The sequence below is a fragment of the Ascaphus truei genome, chromosome 17 (genome assembly GCF_040206685.1).
Source record: "Ascaphus truei isolate aAscTru1 chromosome 17, aAscTru1.hap1, whole genome shotgun sequence".
Classification (NCBI taxonomy): Eukaryota; Metazoa; Chordata; class Amphibia; order Anura; family Ascaphidae; genus Ascaphus; species Ascaphus truei.
This window is the reverse complement of record NC_134499.1, coordinates 30445187-30464304: the sequence shown is the minus strand read 5'-3', so window position 1 is coordinate 30464304 and position 19118 is coordinate 30445187. Positions and strand designations below refer to the sequence as shown.

Here is a 19118-nt window from a genome sequence, read left to right as displayed (position 1 = left end):
GATGGTGCAGTCGAAGACTGAGCCATTGATTGAGCCACCTGTGCTGAAGCAGGGATATCCTGAAAGCCTATCTTGAGGACTGGAGTTGCCCACCGCTGCCCAAGCGGGTGTGCATGTCTACAAATAAACACGGGGCAGGGTGTCTGCACACTCTCCGGGCCTAAATGAATTTTAAGGAGGAAGGGAGGTGTGGGGCCAGGTTTATTTACTGGTTGGGGCAAGGAGAGGGGCTAATAATCATTTGGATCCATGTTCTCTGCCGAGTAGAAGCGAGAAGCCAGTCATATTGTCTTTATTTGTATTATAGTCACATTCAGTGTTGCTTTGCACGGAACTTGGATACATGACAGTAACAAATCCCTTTATTACCTAGATATGCATGGCTTTCAGAAACAGTCTTTCCTTGCTTGATACCGGGCTACACAAAGATGCTTCTACTACAGTGTGTTGGTTTAGCAAGAGTTATCTCAACCTGTAAATAATCAGCAAATCTACAGGACCAATATAGGTTTCGTTCTCCAGGTAAACGGTGACTATAACACCAACTGCCTCCTCAGACGTAGATCTGAAGAATACATTCAATTAAAATAATGTGGCAGAGCTGAAAACGCAGAGAGAGGAACTTTCCGAGCTGTCAGACGATTAGATAGGTGGAGGGAGCAGAAGAGAGGAGAGAAAGAGAGGGGGAGAAGGGGGTGGAAAGACAGCAGGAGAGGGGTGAACCTCTGCATGCAAGCCGAGATATCTTATCTCTACATAGAGGATCTCAGAGGCAGAGAATAGATACAGATACTGTTCTGCTTAATTAAAAGCCGATCCTTTTATCTGCCAGCTGTAGTATATTACAGATTATCTTCCCAGGCACCCACCCACCCTCCCCCCCATCATACCTTCCATCTACCCCAATATATATATTTAATTACAGATATTTCTATATCATTTTGTTGTTATATATAAATATTTTTGTTGTTCTATACTTGGTCACAATCCTAGTAGCACACTTTTTACACAATGTGTGATGCGGGAGTTTCTGAGCTTACAGGGGATATAGATATATAGATATCCCTGCCAAAGGTGGGGAATAAAACTAATATATATATATATATAGATATATATAGATATATATATATATATATATATATATATATATCTATATCTATATCTATATATATAGATATATATAGATATATATATATAATATCTCCTTTGCATTGCCAGTTTTACTCTCCACCTTTGGCAGGGTTATGACCCCAAGTTCTGGTTACAGGAATAATGGGCAATTAGGCTCTCGCTGCGAGATCTTCACAGACTCCCTGTCCCACTTCTGTGAATCCTTCCTCCACATAATGAGACACCCCGGAATTCTCAGCCTCTCCTTTCTCTGTGACTAGCCCGGCTTCTCCTTTTATTTGGTGCGTTGGTGCCTCAGAGGAAGACATCGAGGTAACATAAAAGGAAATTAAACAATCATTTTAACGCTTCCCTTCTAGTGAAACATTCCCTCCTTGGAATCCCAGAGGAACACGTCCTATTGACAGATGTAGAAAACAAACAGTGGGGGAAAAAAATGATGTTACAACCTAAGGAGGTATCAAACAGAGCCTGACAGCTTCATTATCTGCTTCACGGGGACAGGACAGAAGAGGACACAGAAGATACCACATGTGGGTAAATAAAGCACCGGGAGATAGAACAAACAGGATTACAGTGTATATAGTGTGCGATCAGGAGGAACGGGACACTTGTTTAGCGGACTCGGACACACAAAGGCCATGTCAACATTACATCTACAAGGCGAATGGAAGTATTTAACTCCTTCAATGCTAGAGGGGCCTCTGGCTGTTTCTTCTGTCGGATCTAAAATGTGTTCAACAAGAGTTTGCATAGGCAGAGCCTCCTCCTCTCCCCCTTCTCTTATCTTTATGGGCTGATACGAACAGAGTGAGAAGGGTACAGGAAGCTACTAAATTAACCCCCCTCCGTCCAAGAGGACATACATTTAATTCAATTACATTAAAAAAAAACTGAAGCAGACAAATATTTGTTATGAGAATAGTTAGGTTTCTTTAGGGAAACCAACTAGACTTAAATTCTCTGTGCGGCTATATGGGGGTGTCCCTTTAAGCCTGCGTACATGGCATGGTACTCACCTTCCTTGCACTCCAGGGCAACGCGAGACTCCAGATTGTCCATCTGCAGCTGCAGGCGTTTCAAGGTGCGGTCCGCGTCCCGTGACTTGCGCTTGTAGGCGATGAGGACGATGATGATGATGAGCAGCAGCATGCCGCCCCCCCCTCCGATACCGATGATGGCCGGCAGAGTCAAGAGGCTGTCGGAGTAAATCTGCAGGGTGCCCGGCGAGAACTCAAACCCCCCGGCTTTGATCTGAGAGGGCACAGAGACCTCCAGTTAGACCCCGCAGGAAATACACACACACACGGTGAGAAACAGTTTGTAAACCCCAATGACAATTATGGAAATTCCATAGTTTTTCCGTGATAACCTCCTTAATCAAAACCAGTCTTTTCTGCAAAAAAAAAAAATACTTTTTAAATCTTTTTCTGATAGTTGATTGTTCATGACTCAACTATCAGAAAAAGACTGAACAAGAATGGTGCTCATGGAAGGACAGCCAAGAGGAAACCACAGCTCTCTAAAAAGAACATTGCTGCCCATCTGAAGTCTGACAAAGAGCACATAGATGATCCACAACACTTCCAGAACAATGTTCTCTGGGCAGACGAGTCAAAAGGTAGAAATTTTTGGCCTCAATGAAAATAATTATGAGAAAATAAGAAAAATTGAACACCGTGTTCGAAAAGAAGAACCTCTTTCCGATCATCAAGCATGGTGGTGGGAGTGTGATGGTTTGGGGCTGCTTTTCTTCCTCAGGACCTGGACGGCTTGTCCATCATTAACCCAACCATGGGTGTGAAATATGTAAAAATACTAAGGGGTTCACAAACTTTTTCTCGCTACTGTATACATAAACATGCACAAATATATGTGCATATACACACACAAATATATATCTAACCACACACACATATACACGCATATGTATACACACATACATACAAACTCACAGTGACTTTGTGCTCTCCAGTAAGATTCGGGGACTCGCACAGGAGCTGTGCCTCGGAGACTGTAAGTACGCATGGTGTATCCCCAATCAGCACCGTGTAATTAAGCCGGGAGTTCCCTGGGGCGGCTGGGATCACATTCCGACCCTAGGAAGAGAAAAACGAGTCAGCGACAGGGGAGACCCAAGCGGACCATGTGTTGAGATTAAACCCAGACCTTGGTCTCTAACCTTAATGATAAGAGGAGAGCTGGGTTTCAACTCGAGTTTTCCCGAGGCGCTCAGCGGCTCAAACACGGGATCCGGGTAGTAAGTGAAGCTGGTCATGTTCACGATAAGCAGGGCCTGAACGTTGTCCATGGTGAAGCCGATCTCGTCCGGCCGTTCTCCATTCTCAGGGAGGGTCCGGAGGGGGTTATCGATGGAAGGAGCCAGGCACACCATTGTGGTGTCATTGTAAACGGTGCAGTTCTAATGAGAGAAGAAATGATGGAAACAGGAAGAGTGAGTCACCTGCTCTGGGTCAGCAGCCTGTCCAAGCACCAAGCAGCCCTGCCAGTTTAATGGGTCAGTCCTTCCTAGGATAAAAGTGAAATAATGCCGGTGGCATGTTTTGTTTTTTTTAATTATTATTTTTATTCCATTTTATACATTTCTTTATTACAAGTGAACATAATATAAAACAGGTGTGGATACGTATTCACAGTTTAATCACATCAATATTATAGATAAACACCTAAAAAGGAAAATAAAACCAATACAGATTCCAAATGCAGAATAAATGTCACAGTAGCATTCCTTTCATATAAAATCTTGGTTCGCGATTTTTGTAAATATTTTTTAAACCTACTTACTTTTCTAACCAGGTTGTATATAACTGCTCAAAAGAAACATTTCTACTCCGCCTCCTTTCCATTTAGTGAAAATAAAGAACAAACAAACCAAATAAGAAGTTGGAGGGTTGGAGGGGATGAGAGAAATAGCAGACCCCAATCACTTTATGTCCATCAAGAACCATCCAGTTACTGATAAAACTCCATCATGATCACTATAACAGATTCCGTTTTTGCCAAGTTCCCTTCAATAACCCAACGGATGCCCATTCAGAGTATTTAAACGGAGCCATGACTTCTTTAAAGTCCGCTGGATGTAAATTGATTGTTCAAATGTGGTTTCCATTCGGGTATAAATTTCCCGGCTCTATTAGAGATATCGGATAGCATCAAACCTTTCAGTAATCAGAATGTGAAAAAGAAAGGATCCTTATTGATTGATACTTGGGGGAAACGGTTTTAGCCAATTCACCCAAATCAATTTACGAGCAGCCAACGTGACCCATCCCCGCTGGTCCGAGCATGGTATCCACCTGGGTCCTCCACCCACCCAAATAGCAACGCCCTATAATCTAAAGGTAGCCTTGAATGAAACAACCTATTCAAATAATTTAAGGTTTGTTCCAAAACCTCCTGATCTTTCCACAGTACCACAGATAGTGGGCAATTGTACCGTCCGTGCACCCCACCCTTCATACAGACAGCCTCAGTTTCATCAGTTCCAAATGTAATTTAGTTGTCTGGCAACTAGGAAAGAACGATTTATCAATTTGAATAGTAATTTCCGCAGATTAGTATCTAATGACTCCAATGGGTTACCTTCTAACATCTGCGGGAAGTCTCTGAGTAATGATTGGCTCAGCTATACGGTGTCTGATTTGGAGAAAAGCAAAAAAGTGAGAACTTTGTCAATTGCATTTCATTTTAAATTGATCAAATGTTGGAAAAATGTGTCTCCCCGTTCCCAGCTCCTTGTTCTGAAACAGTCAAACAGTATGAATGTCCTTCTGGGTCCAAATATTCAGTACTTCAATACTGACTGTTCTAATCCTGCAGCGAAATTGAGGTTATCCACTATGGGAAGGTGTATGGAAATGGTGGGTAGGAGTGTGAACATTTTCCTCCATTTTTATTCCAGGCCCAGATTGGGTCTCTGAACAGTACGCTCTCCTCCTCGGCGCACGCAATTCCAGAGGACGCAGCGAATGGAAGAAAGCCCATACAGCAGGACCCGATCTGTTGACTCAATTTCAAAAATGAACAAACTTCGATTTACCAAAATATCCAGTCTCCAACATAACGCACCAGCGCAACAAGATTAAATATCCCTACATCTAGGAGGCCAGGACCTCCTTCTCTAAGTGATTGTGTTCTGGCGATATGGGCCATGTATTTCCCGTTACGCCACATACATTTTGTGAAATATCGACGTACTGTGGAGGTTTGTTTCTTCCGTATAGTCAGAGGTAGTGTTTGTATTAAAAAAAGAAGTCGTGGGAAACAAATCATTTTAAAGCGACCATTGTAATTTCATCCACCCAGATAATTCTCTCTCAATTTTAGCTATAATTTTAATATAATTAAGTTTGTATCATTTTTGTGGATTTAAAGAAAAATGAATGCCATGGTATTTAATGCTGTCCTTAGCTACTTGAAATGGTAAACTGACCTGATTAGAATTATTGTCCTCCATTTAACCAGAAAATATCAGATTTGGCCAAGTTACTCATGTACCACGCAAAGGATTGAAAGTCTGTCAGAGACTGCACGATGAGGGGAGCTTGTGTATATGGATCCTAGCAGAACAACAACAAGTTCCCCATTTCCAATCCTCAGGAATCTTCCGTTGTCAGATGACCAATGGAAAAAGACTGAACACTCCCCGTTAGCAAATATAACAGCTGTGGACTGAAGATACAATCGCTTAAAGTAATCTATCATGTTCCCTCCCATCTCAAACCTAGACAATGTCTTAAACAAGTGCGACCATGCAATCCTATTAAAAGCCTTTTCCGTGTCTAAACTCAGGACCTAGGCTAAGACATGAGTGTTAGTTGGTGAGAGTGGCCAAAATGTTGAATAGTGGTGAGACGTTTCCTAATATTAGTTAGTGTCTACCCAGAAATAAAACCCATCAGACCCGAGTGGACCATACCAGGAACTTCAATCTGCTTACAAGAATCTTTGTAAAGATTTCGTCATCTGAATTTTGTAAATAGAGGCGATAGGAACCCAGACCATCAAGTTCCTAATCTTTCTTGAGAATCAGCTTGATAATGATTCAAAGACATATGGACACAGATTTTTGTTTAATATAAGATTATATTCTTTTACTAGGTATCAGGAGATGAGACCACATGTTTATAGTATTCAGTAGAATATCCACCCGGTCCCAGAGCCTTGAGTTGCTTAATTGTTCCAACGACCTCCTCCAAAGCTATAGGGCAGTTAAATTGAGCCTTTTCTTCCTCAGAGATTCTTGGGAGATGTAAATCTCTCCAGAAATTCGATGCTTTTATCCGAATCAATGGTAGGCATCTCGTGTAGTTTACAATACTATGTAAGTAAAAATCCCACTATTTTACTGGGAGATGAATGGCTGATCGGCCCGGTGTGGACCCTCAGACTTGAAATAAAGCCGTAAGCGTGGTTATTAGACACAAGGCTGATTAACAATTTGCCGGCCTCGTTTCTAAACATCATAAACCTACAAGACTTATATCTATGGCTCAGCAGCTCTCTTTCTTGGAGCAGAACATTCAGCTCTTTGTTTGAACGTTGCCTTCCTTAGACTGAGGATCTGGTGTTTGTTTGTACCTAGGAAATGCTGCAGCCAATTTTTGATTCAGTTGTATATATTTTGCATTCTTTTGTTACCTCTGAAAGGCAACACAAAGAAATAATGTCGCCTCTGAGGACCACCTTGGAGGTTTCCCAAAACAGGAACGGGCTCCTCTGCATGTTTGTTGTTGTCCTCAAACTGCCACCATTTATTAGTGAGCAGAGATTTAAATTTGTCGTGAGAGAGCAGTTTTAAGGGAAATTACCAGGTTTTATTCCTAGTAGAGGCAAGACTACATTGTGTTGATATCCATATGGACGAGTGATCTGAAATACAGATATTTTCCATTTTAGCCTGATGCGTTCTTGAAAAGAGAGCTGGTGACATCAATATATATATAGTCTATAAGTGACATGGTACCATGGGCCCTGCAAAACACACGTGTAGTCACTTTCCATGGGCTGCATGGTTCTCCTGGGGTCCATCAGTCCCAATTGTTTTTTTTAAGTAATCTTATATCTTTATATGTTCTGATTTTATATTGTGACCTGCTAGATTTAATGGTTGATTATGTATATCTATCCAAAATGGGGTTTTCCACTAGATTAAAGTCTCCTCCTAAGATCATAGAATGACCCACCACCGCATGTGGGAGTAAGAGACTCGAGATGTGAAGAAATCTTAATCGTGTATAGTGGGCGCATAGATATTAGCCAAGACTACATTTTTCCACCATAATTTGCCACATACAATCATGAATCTACCTTGAGGGTCCAATATTTAGCTGATATAATCGGAAGCTCCCCTTTCGCAATCAGAATGTCCACTCATCTTTTCTAACTGTTAAAATATGACTAATTGCAAGAATGTACCCAGCCCTGCTTGAAGGTGCGGGTGCCCTCGTTTGAGAAGACCTTCAGAATAGCTGGATATATCAGCGCAGAGTACAACCCCTTCCTCACCAGTGCTGTGTAAATTGGAAAGAACTCTCTTCTCTTCTTATTTCTGAAATAGCAGAAGTCTCTTCCCCTCGAATACCGGTTACATAATCTGTCTGCATACTGCCAGCAAAGCCACTTTGTCCTGGACATCCAAACCCTTCATTAAGATTGGTCTAGGTCTCTCCGAGGCCTCCCCGTCCACCCTTCTTGGGCCGTTTCAATTTTCAGTGGGAGTTGGTCCATTTTCAATAATTTTGGGAGCATCTCGGAGGTGAATTCAAGGAGATTCAAAGGACTTTTTTTTCTGAAACGCCCAGAATTGGCGGATTGTTTCCCCGGGATCTGTTCTCCAAGTCGTCAATTTTTGTTACCAGCTGGGAGTTTTTTCGATAGATCGATATTGCGAGGTGGCATGATCCTCAATATCAGAAGTCCTCTTTTCAGCTTAGACAATTCTGGACATCTGCTCAGATAGATGTTTTTGTATTCTTGCCAGCCGTGTCGCAACCCATGGAACCTTTTGTCGACCGTCTCAGCCGGTGGCAAGTTTAAGGCGTCACATATGGGTGATTGATGGTTTTTTTTTTTTTAACCCATATCTGACACCTACAAGTATTATTAAAACCTATAAAATTAGTTAGGCTACCCGCTACCGCTATGGCGTGCGCTGCAGGGACAAGAGCCACCCCTCAATGGGGCCGGCCCCGCTACCAGGGTTGGCTGCCACGTTGCGCCCACAGATTTTTCTGAAAACAGAAAAACGGTGTTCAGATCTGGCGACTGAGCGCTGGCCACGCCCCCGGCAGTTGAGCCAATGAGGACGAACCTGCCGGGTGACATCATGGCCGCACCGGGGACTAAGCCTTAGTTTGTAAACACAGTGAGCATAGTGAGCATTATTAGTTCTTTGTTAAGGATAGGGAATAAAAAGAACACTTGAGACCCCTATGAAATTCAACTTGTAATTACTGTACATTTCCTCCCAAATCTTTGCTATTAGCCTAGCTGAATTTCTTTTGGGAAGCCAATGAGACTTAAGTTCTTTTCAAAAGGCTGTTCTCTGGCCGGCCTCGTGGAATTGTACTTTTAACAAGAGAAACAAAGACATTTATGGCAGAAACAGAGATCTTACATCACCCTGGACTACTGTAACCCCACCTCCCCCTGTTCTGCAGGATTACCTTGTTCCTATCCCAAGCATTTGGCTGCGTATTTCCTGTGTTTGGACCCAGCATCTATGCTGGAGACCGTACCAAGCATTCCCCACTGTCCCAACTGGAGACAGACTTTGTAACATTTCTCTGGGGTCCACTCCCCTTTACGCCAACAGAAGGTGGTCTCACATGCTCTTCCTGTTTGCACCCTAGAAAACGTTCCATATTGCAGGATAACACCATATATGGGGTTTCCAAACTTGCAAAGCTCGGACACATTATTAACATATTTTCAGCGTCTCATTCGATTTCTCCTTGTAAGACCCATTCAGAAAATACATGGAGCGTCTGAATTCCGAGCGCGCAACAGCGAGCGCGCAACAGCGAGCACTCACATTCTCCTGCTCCATGTCCCCATATTTAGCTCGGATCTTGGGTTCTTTTATGGTTGCTAGGTTCATGCCGGTTACAACAAGGGGAGTCCCGCCACTGCAAGAAGACGAGAGTGGCGCGGTCAGCTCAGTAATGGGTACACGGCACATACATGAAGTTGAAAATACAGTCTCAACCACTTGCAATCTGATCGAATCAAATCAGATACGTTCATCAGCTTCATAACAGATCAATTCAATTTGCCAAAAAAACAAACAAAAGACAAATAAATACTGTGTGCTCATTTGCATGTCATTTACCAGAATCCCTGGCTGCAGGGGAAACACTGTATGCCAAGCAGGGTTGCAGAAATGTCAGACGTGTGAATGTGCTCACAAGTGAGATTTCTGCTTGAAATAAATAAACAGAACTGGGGATTCATTTAACAGACCTGCTCATTTATGGAAAATACAGGATAACACAAGTCACAGGAAAGGCCATCTTTAAATAAAAGTCCCTAGCAATGATCTTTCCTTAAAACATAAATACAAACCTACTTTGAGACTTTACAATGAGTAGGCAAAGATAACTAATGTTGTATATAAATATGTGCTTATGTGAAAAAAATATATATACACATACACACACACACACACACACACACACACACACACACACACACACACACACACACACACACACACACACACACACACACACACACGTATAAATTATGCAGTAAATTATAAGTGTAATTGCTCATTTTACTTGGTCAGACCAGCAGGTTCTAGAGACCAGCAGGTTCTAGAGACCAGCAGGTTCTAGAGACCAGAAGGTTCTAGACACAGGAACGCCCTCTCTTTACCTAGTGATGCTCCACTCGGGTTCTATCTTCTGCACGGTGGGATCCTCTGTGTAATTGTATTTCACCTCCAGATTAAGGAGCGTTGCGCGGTTAATGCGGATCTGGATCTCGGCTCTGCCCACGCTCTGACCCTGGGGAGTCTTACAGCGGATTTCTCGCACGCTGCGCCTGAGGAAGAGAAGGGAAAAGGAGATCAGCACGTCACAATTTGCGCTTGGTGCCGTAAAAACAAAAAACAAAGACATTTCCAGTCTACTGGAGTCCTCCTTATCCATGCCTATTTATTAGGGTTCATCTCATTTCTAGGGTGCTCCTTGGCCTTGCCTATATATTGGGGTTCACACCTTGATAGAATCAGGCCCCTTTCGATCGCTTTGTTGTAATGCATTTAGCAAATTTATTCAATGGGTTAATAAGAATAATTAATTGGTTCCAACGCATCATGTGTGTGTGTGTATATGTGTGTGTATATGTGTGTGTATGTGTGTATATGCGTATGTATATATGTATGTGTGTGTATATGTGTGTGTGTGAGTGTGTATATGTGTGTGTGTGAGTGTGTATATGTGTGTGTGTGAGTGTGTGAGTGTGTATATGCGTGTGTATGTATGTATGTATGTATGTATGCGTGTGTGTATGCGTGTGTGTATGCGTATGTGTGTATGCGTATGTGTGTATGCGTATGTGTGTATGCGTATGTGTGTGTGTATGTATGTATGTATATGTATGTGTGTATGTATGTATGTGTGTGTGTGTATGTATGTATGTATGTGTGTGTATGTGTGTGTATATGTATGTGTGTGTATATGTATGTGTGTGTATATGTACGTGTGTGTATATGTATGTGTGTGTATATGTATGTGTGTGTACGTATGCGTGTCCATGTGCGTATGTACAGGTTGTCCTCGGTATCCGACAGCCCGCTTCCCGTCGAATGGACCCCCAATCCAGCGGTCCGTTATCCGGCGGCAGTTTGCGGGACGCATTACGTCGGATAAGCGAGGACGTATATCTTTAGTTATATAGCACTGACAGGGTGCTCAGCACTTCCCCAAGACAATACAGTACAGGGAATTATAATACAGTAAGTGCAGCAATAGGAAAGGAAATCCCTGCCCCGGAGAGCTTACAATCTAAGTGGTATCTTGGGAAACTTGCACAGTAAGGGAATAAGTGCAGTAGATGGCAGTGCTTGGCCACAGTGGTTAGTAGGAGTGACCGAGTGTGGGACAGTAGCCACGAGTCTGGGCTATGGGGATGCTCCTTTTGCGATGTGAGTTATATGGTTGGTCGGTATTAAATTTGGTGGGTTAACATCATTAGCAGGGAAAGTGGTGGCAGGGAGGTGTGGGTGAGAGCAGGGAACGTGGTGGCAGGGAGGTGTGGGTGAGAGCAGGGGTGTGTATATGGCTGGATACGGGACTAGGCATGGAACAATTAGGAAGAGGGAACTCCCCGGGTGCTTCCTAATGTTCAAACCTGAAGCACCACTGCTGTAAACATGACGGCATTTGGAAGCATGTTACACGTGCGCTTGGTCAGTTTGCCACAAATGATGGCTTCCAGCTATTAAAGGGTTAACTGCAGGTTTTTCTGGCTGTGAGAGGGGTGAAAAGGGCAAGGGCATAAGGATACCCCTAAATGAGCATCCCAAAGGGAGAAGAACCCCATAAGTATACTTGAGGTGTTACCAGCACAGCAGGGTATTGGGTTCCACTATTGTTGTGTCAGATGTTACTTTCTATTAAGCAGCTGTGAATCGCCGGATAAAATACCAGCGGAGAAAAAAAATCCTCCATTGAACCAACACTCTGTGCCGCACATTCACCCAGCAAACAGCAGCTATTAGTGCTGATAACCAGCAATTACCACAGGAAAATATTTAAAGACCCGCTCTATTATCATTCGTAATCTAAAAATTATGCACTTGAAATGCTATGGAAGGAAGACGCAGGGCGGAGAGAAGCTGCCGGCGCATCCAGCCCGGGCACCAAAAGCAGACAACTTAACCCCATGGCTGCCAGAAGGGACAGCAACGCGCCGGCAGTGACGGGGTTAATAGAGCCCACAGGGGCAGATACACTGTGCTAGGGAAAGGAACACGCATCCGTTTCCTGTGACACAAAGTATCATCTTCACATGCGTCCCAATCTTCTTATTAGGCCAGTCTTGGGTCACTGACACATTTTAACCCCTTCTCTGCTCTGCAAGGAGTTGCAGGTGACTGGCAGCGAGGGGGTTAACTCCTAGTATTAATAGGGAGGACATTGTTTCCCACGCACAGCAGCAGCTTCGCCTGTTTTGGCGTGGAAGGGGTTACGAGGCATCAGGGACAGCAGCGGGGTTTAGGCAGCGGCTGTTATTGAGAATGCTCCAATAAAGATGCACGGGTCTGTGTATAAAGCTCAGAAACACACGGCTATACTGTGTATATCAGCAAGGGTCCCCGGCATGAAAATCCAAACTACGTATCCAGCAGACATTTGGGGGATTACAAAGCAGTTGTACTGTGCACAGAGGAGAGGCTCTATCTGTAGCATCGTTAGAAATGAGAAAAGGGGAGAAATACTACTTATAGCCGGGACGAGGGTTTGTTTTTTTAAGTAGAGTGCAGGTTAGTGACTTCTATTTGCAGCAGGAAGTGGTACAAAGTATCATTACAACACAAAGCACACATGTTCTGGGCACAGTTACCATGAGAAAGCGCAAGGGCGTCCGGCGATCTCGACCGCCACATCACTGCCCGCGTTCAGGTTGTATCCCTCTATGGATATCCAGGTGCCACCTGAGAGGGGGCCACGGGCCGGAGTCACGTTGTTAAAGGTGGGAGTCTGGAAGAAAGACGGAGCCTGTTAGAGTGTAAGCTCTTCAGAGCACACAGTGGACATTCCTTTGTTAGATTCCCGACCCGCTCATATTTGGACTGGCTCACTCCCAGGTCTATACGTCCGTACTGCCAAGGACTGCAAAGCATTGCCCGGACTCCAGCACAAAAGGGGTTAATTGGACGTGTGTCCGAATAAATGAAGAGTTATCACTAAGCGAACTCAAATTTGATACGGGGGACACATTTTTTATGCTGTCCTCAGAGGTTCTCTCTTCTCTTTTGTATACTGAATAACTCAACCAATTCCCGCTTGTGTTTGTTAGCTCGTTTGAGTAAAGTAAAAACAACGCTAGTTAGATTTTCTCTTATGGGAACTCTATTAAATTAAACTTTAAGGTGGAATTTAATTTTTTTTTTTAAAAACTGAGTGCTGGGTAACTGTACAAATGTTGCTTAGAGAGCCCCACAAACTGGTCATTGGTGGATGGCGATTTACCACAAACGTGAAGGTCTTTGGGGAGATAGCCCTGTAGTCCGGGGAGCAATCTCTCACGCAAACCTCCACTGGCACTTCCAAGGTCCGTATGAAGCTGGCGTTCCCGATCTCGCAAACAATCCTAAACAGAGGCAGAGAGTATACTCAGGACACGGCACGTGGTCAAATACTGAACGGCCAAGAGCGGTCGGTTATTGAGGTGCGAATCCAGATCAGACACGTCGCCCTCTGTGCTCCGGGCACCAGAAGTCAGGCTGTAAGCCGCTCACCAACAAGACTCATAATTGCAACATTATATCTGCGCTCTAGAAAAATATGTTGTGCATAGATTGCTAGCTCTGCAGAGCTGTAGCTCGGCCTAATCCCAGGCACCCCCTTTAAAGGTTCTGATTTGTTCATGCCTCGGAAATGCTCAGGAAACGAACCCGGCACAGAATTTTGCATCACAAAGTTGAGAATCTGCAAAGGGAGAAACGGAAGCTAGTATTGCATGGCACTGAAGGAGTTGGGTTATCGTTGGATTTGATAATACCCTCGCATAGGAACACGCTGAGGCCATTTCTCAGGAGCAGAGGACAGGACTGGCTTTTTGACATCCTTCTTGGAAATCCCTTTTGCGGCTGGAAGGGCCAGCAACAAAATCTGCAAAACTACGCTCACTGATCCAGCACGGAAACTGTATGGGTTGAAAACACCCAATAGAACAACCCGATTCTATCCATAACCAAAATTAAATTGCTATCTCTCAAGACACACGAGGCGGCAACTGTGCCCACTGAATAAAATGCTTCTCTCTCTCTATCTGTCCAGTACAATAATGTATAAAAGGTCGGGGAGAGTGGATTTTACATTAATGCAACGCCTTCCATCTGCCAGAAATCCCGTGGATACTGAACGCAGAGGTAGAAGCTGTTAGCAGTCATTTACTATCAGTTTGTTGGGTAGAAATGATCCTTTTATTGTCTGTTTATTGATGCAGCTCTCAGTACCATTTAGGACATTCATAGGAGACAGTGAGTGACACTGCAAGCGCCATCTGGGAGCATCAATGTGACCGAGAAAGACACGGTCTTTGCCCAGCCATTTCTGGGGTTTTCTTTTGACAATCGGAAGGCAGGTGAAGGTTCACACTAGCCGAGATACCAACCCGACAGTAGCAAGTGTTCTACATCCCATGGCCTTTTTCAAGTGGAGAAATTAGGAGGTTAGAGATTGCCCCAACAGCCAACTGACAATACAGCACATGCTACACGCTTCCCTTTATATTACAACAGCAGCTGGAGCTTCTCAAATGGGAACTCAGTCCTCCAATGGATGCTGAATACAGATACATTTTAACAGTGAATTACATGTTGGCTCCTACAGTACCAGATATTAATTGATCTGTGGCCTTTTATTTGAAGTATTGGACAGCATTTCATGTTTTAGGGAATACATATTTTGCTGCTCCCGGAACTGGCTACAGTGTATGATCTGGATGCACGTCCAGGCCCAAGAGATATAATGCAACAATGTAACACAGCTCCTAGGTTTGCATGGTTCTCTCTGTGTCTGGGTACGGCTGCCCTTATAGTGCCGGCGACGTTAGGCTGGAAAATTTGCATTGAAATGACTTCCAGCTGTCGCTCCGTCGCACAGCGCTTACCATAAGCGCGCACGACGGCGGCAATGAAATTTTTTTTTTACGTCGTGTCGCTGTTGCCGGCATAAGCGCAGGCTAAAGGGTATGAGAGCCAGCATCAATTATTGGATGGCTCCACGGTTTGTTGTACCTCAATTGACACAACAAAAGCATTTCATAGTGAAAAGTTGTAATCATACTCAGGACTGCTTTATATTGCCACATGCTCATTTACAATGGGACGCAGATACACTTACTGCTCAGCGCTGATATATTCGCTCTCAATCGGGAAACACATGATACGTCCAACCCTGACCGACGTACGGATGTCCTCGAACCTCAAGCCCAGGTTTTCGCCAGCGATGGTCAGTCGGGTGCCGCCTTGCTTGGGGCCGGTCTCAGGAAACAGCTGTCGAAAACAAGTCATAAAATGAACCCAACTCGGCGAGGTCTGCACACTGGACCAGGAAGAGGCATGTTCATTCATGAATCTAGATTTCAAAGAATGAGGCCCAACTTGAGTGTATTAAACCCATTGTTGCTGTGCATGAGCGAGACGGCCTTGTACAGGGCAGCAGCCTAGAATTTAGCGGTGTAGGTAGACCAACCTTATTTTCAACAATGGAAAAACATGGGGCTCAAGAAAATAAGTTAAAGCTGCAGTTCAGTCTTTGTTTTTTTTTTTGTTTTTACTTCAATAGTTTCATGTGGGCAATCTCTAATTACCTAAAGATCTGTATAGCTGCCGGTCAATTCGTTCTCCATGTATTGATCGGCGAAATTTGGTGACATAATTAGTGAAGGGATCTGTTTATATTCTGCTTCAGTCAGTCAGTGGATGCTCATGAATATTCATGAGCACTCCTGCACTGACATGTGCTAGAGGGAGGGCAGGGCTGACAAAGGGGTGTGCCAGGGCTTGTGACAGGACACGAAGGGGCAGTGCCTTAGCAAATGCTTGTTAAAATAGAATACAAGAAAATTGGTCTTTCAAAGTTGTTTTTTAAAAACAGAAAAAGCTAAAAGTATTTTTTCTTACTACAGAACTGATTTATTAAAAAAACACACATGCAGGATATTGACTGAACTGCAGCTTTAATGCAAGAGCATGCTTTCAAACCAGGACATTCTTCTGGGCATCATTTCTCTTCCCCAAAATGGCAGAATGGTTTGAACAACCAATACCTCAAAGGACAGATTAATCTATCTTTCTGGTAATATTAAGCAAAGAAGGGTGGGGGGCCGTGATGGTCCTTTCATCCACATAGTAACAAAGGAGGGAGAGAGAGTAGGGGGTATGATACCTTTTATTGGACCAACAAGTAGTTGATCTGTTACCAGCTTTCCAACCTCTCAGGGTCCTTCATCGGGTAATCCTGACCCTGAGAGGTTCGAAAGCTTGTAACATAACTACTTGTTGGTCCAATTAAAAATATCATACATCTACACCCTCTCCTCCGTTGTTACTATATGACAATTAAAAAAAAGAAGAAGAAGAAAACCCTGATGTTTCAAGTGTTATTTTGTGTGCCAGAGCTTGTTTGCTGGGCTTCAGGCATTCATTTGCAATGCGCTTAGGCACTACATGCCAAGTGGCACATCATGGGGTTGAGTCTTCACCTACCATTCCCATTGTCCCTGTACTCCACTAAATAAGCAGGATTGGGGTAGACCAGGGGTGGCCAACTCCAGTCCTCAAGAGCCACCAACAGGTCAGGTTTTAAGGATATCCCTGCTTCAGCACAGGTACCTCAATCAGTGGCTCAGTCGAAGAATGCACCACCCTGTGCTGAAGCAGGGATATCCTGAAAATCTGTCCTGTTGGTGGCCCCGGAGGACTGGAGTTGGCCACTCCTGGTGCAGACTGACGGCGTACATGGAATTAGGCTAAATTCTCTGCTTAGGTAAAGCATTCTTAGCTGGATACGGTTTTCTCAACAAGTGCCGAGACGCAGCAATGCATACAGGAGAATTCTGCTTACGGCTGACTGTCCTTATTGTTGGAGAGGGAGTTATGAAGTTGCAGTGCTCCTGCTGTGTGGCCTTTCTTACTGCAGGCTTCTGTGTTTTGTACATTTAATGTAGGCAGGCAGGGGGCTTTTTGCACATTCCTGTTGAGTTTGAACAGCAAAGTGAAACAGAGTCGTTAAGCCCAGGAACCCAAGTGAAACTGCTAGTACTTTACAAACACTAACCCAACTGGATCCATGAATATTTTATGGGCATTGACATGTACAAGAGCCATTTGAAAATGGGGACGGTGACTGAAGCAGAATTTTGGATGAGGTCAAGTTGCACCAACATTCTTGCCGGGAACAGCTCAAATAACTTTAAAATCTCTGAACTATGCACCAAGACCAGTAACAAACGTGATCAGTGTCGGAGGCCTGTGGGCCATAAACCCAAACTGGACCCAATGCTTCTTTCAGGTGTGCTTTAAAAATCAAGCGGCTTTTGGGGGGTTTCTAGCCTTGTCTCAATCTCTCCAAATGCAGTAAGGCTTTTACTACTCGTATGATCCAAGGCAAATTATTCTGCCGCTTGTGACATCTTTAAAAAGGACCATCACCAGGCTTCTAGTTTAAACCCAAACCCTTGATACCTGGAAAGTTTTCTCTAAAGCTGGTCAACAAGAACATCTAAGGAGAGCTCACTGTCAGACGGGCCACAGATTCACAATGCATTGCTGGAGCTCCCTGGTAGTGACGGGGTTAAAATATTTCACATACACACAAGTAAATGTATACACATTCATTGCTCTAACAAATATGTATGTATATAAATACTGCCGTACAGTAGAAGACATTATTTCTCCCATTAACGAGGTGTTGCGGTTATTGTAATACAGTATTTCAACACCACAGTAACACGTGCGCCATTGGAAACGATGGTAAGACGCGTATTCTCCTCCGTGCAAGAATGTGTTGCACTTTTTTCCGTGCGTTATTCTGTGTTAACGGTGGCAATAATATCTGCCCCAGTACATCAGCGCGCACACACGGCAAGTAGGACTGGGCTTTGTCACACTTTGGATGCATCATTTCTCCGGTCTTTCTCCGATGGTTTCGCTGCGACTCACCCCGCTGCCAGGAGCTGCCGCCGCTGGCCACTTCCCCACAAAGGTAAGTGCCTTACCCTAAAACGCCTTAAATGAACCCCCTGCCCCAACTACTAAAACCCTTCAAATTAACCCGCTACTTACCATAGAAGTGGCCGGCGGCGGGGGATTCCAGCATCGGATCGGCTGCGGCAGGGCGAGTGGCGGCGAAGCACCGGCGGCCATTTGGTCGCAGCGAAACGGACGTGACCATAATGTCCCACTCTGTTATTTCTCATTATTTGAGATGAGATGTCTCGGCTGCACACACACACACACACGGACAGAAAGTAGGAAATGCAGCGAGCGTCCACTCCCCCCAGTCACACCTCGGCTTTCTCCTTGGTCAGAGGATCTGCCTGTGCCAGCGGGAGGAACCCGCATCCTGATGAGACTCATTTACCAAGATTATGTCCAATAAGGCGGACAGGTGTGCGGTGACAACGGCAGCATTATGACTGATGAGTGGAGAGGAGGTGGCCCAGCAACACCAATAACAAGCTAATTACGGGCAATTTCACACCAGATTTTGCTTGCCTCCGGAGCGGCCCATCACTCGTCACACACCTGCGGGCACTAAATGGAATTAATGTGTCACCATGCTGGCTGCAGAATCTCATTCTAGGGAATTATGGGGCTCGTTACTGATTTGCCGCAGGGAGCAGGAAAGGAGGAAGGGCCGATTTATGAGTGGTCTGCATTTAATTACCTCCCACCTTTGTCCTTTCCAGTTTTAAGGGACGCATGACCTGGCCGCAGAGGATATTTGGCTCTGTGCTGCAGCGTTACAATGGTTTGTCGTTCTTTAACCTTTCGCGTGCTAAAGGGGCCATGACGCCAATGCCGCAGCGCCTCCGGCACTACGTGATCAGGTGACCACTCCTCGGAACTTTGCGGCGTCATTAATTACGCAAACGGAAGAGGGAGCCCGGCCCGCCAGATCTCCCCTAGTAAAAGGCGTTTAAAGGCCATAACGTAGGTACTGTGTCATTGTATGCCACTCATTTTAACTATGTATTTGTAACCATGTATTATTTGTCATCATAGC

The 19118-nt window shown here is 44.4% G+C and overlaps 1 protein-coding gene across 6 annotated transcripts in view; it reads right to left on the bottom strand.

Moving 5' to 3' along the window:
* The window catches only part of PLXNA1 (plexin A1), a 256653-nt gene that overhangs the window by 34763 nt on the left and 202772 nt on the right, over positions 1-19118 (bottom strand). For all 6 annotated transcript variants that reach the window (XM_075574585.1, XM_075574582.1, XM_075574587.1 and 3 more), the window contains 8 exons: positions 15231-15382; positions 13353-13473; positions 12724-12860; positions 10030-10197; positions 9188-9281; positions 3314-3553; positions 3087-3230; positions 2151-2385 (listed from right to left, as the gene is read on the bottom strand). In XM_075574585.1, coding sequence (XP_075430700.1) covers positions 2151-2385; positions 3087-3230; positions 3314-3553; positions 9188-9281; positions 10030-10197; positions 12724-12860; positions 13353-13473; positions 15231-15382 — 1291 coding nt within the window. The remainder of the gene's footprint in view (positions 1-2150; positions 2386-3086; positions 3231-3313; positions 3554-9187; positions 9282-10029; positions 10198-12723; positions 12861-13352; positions 13474-15230; positions 15383-19118) is intronic.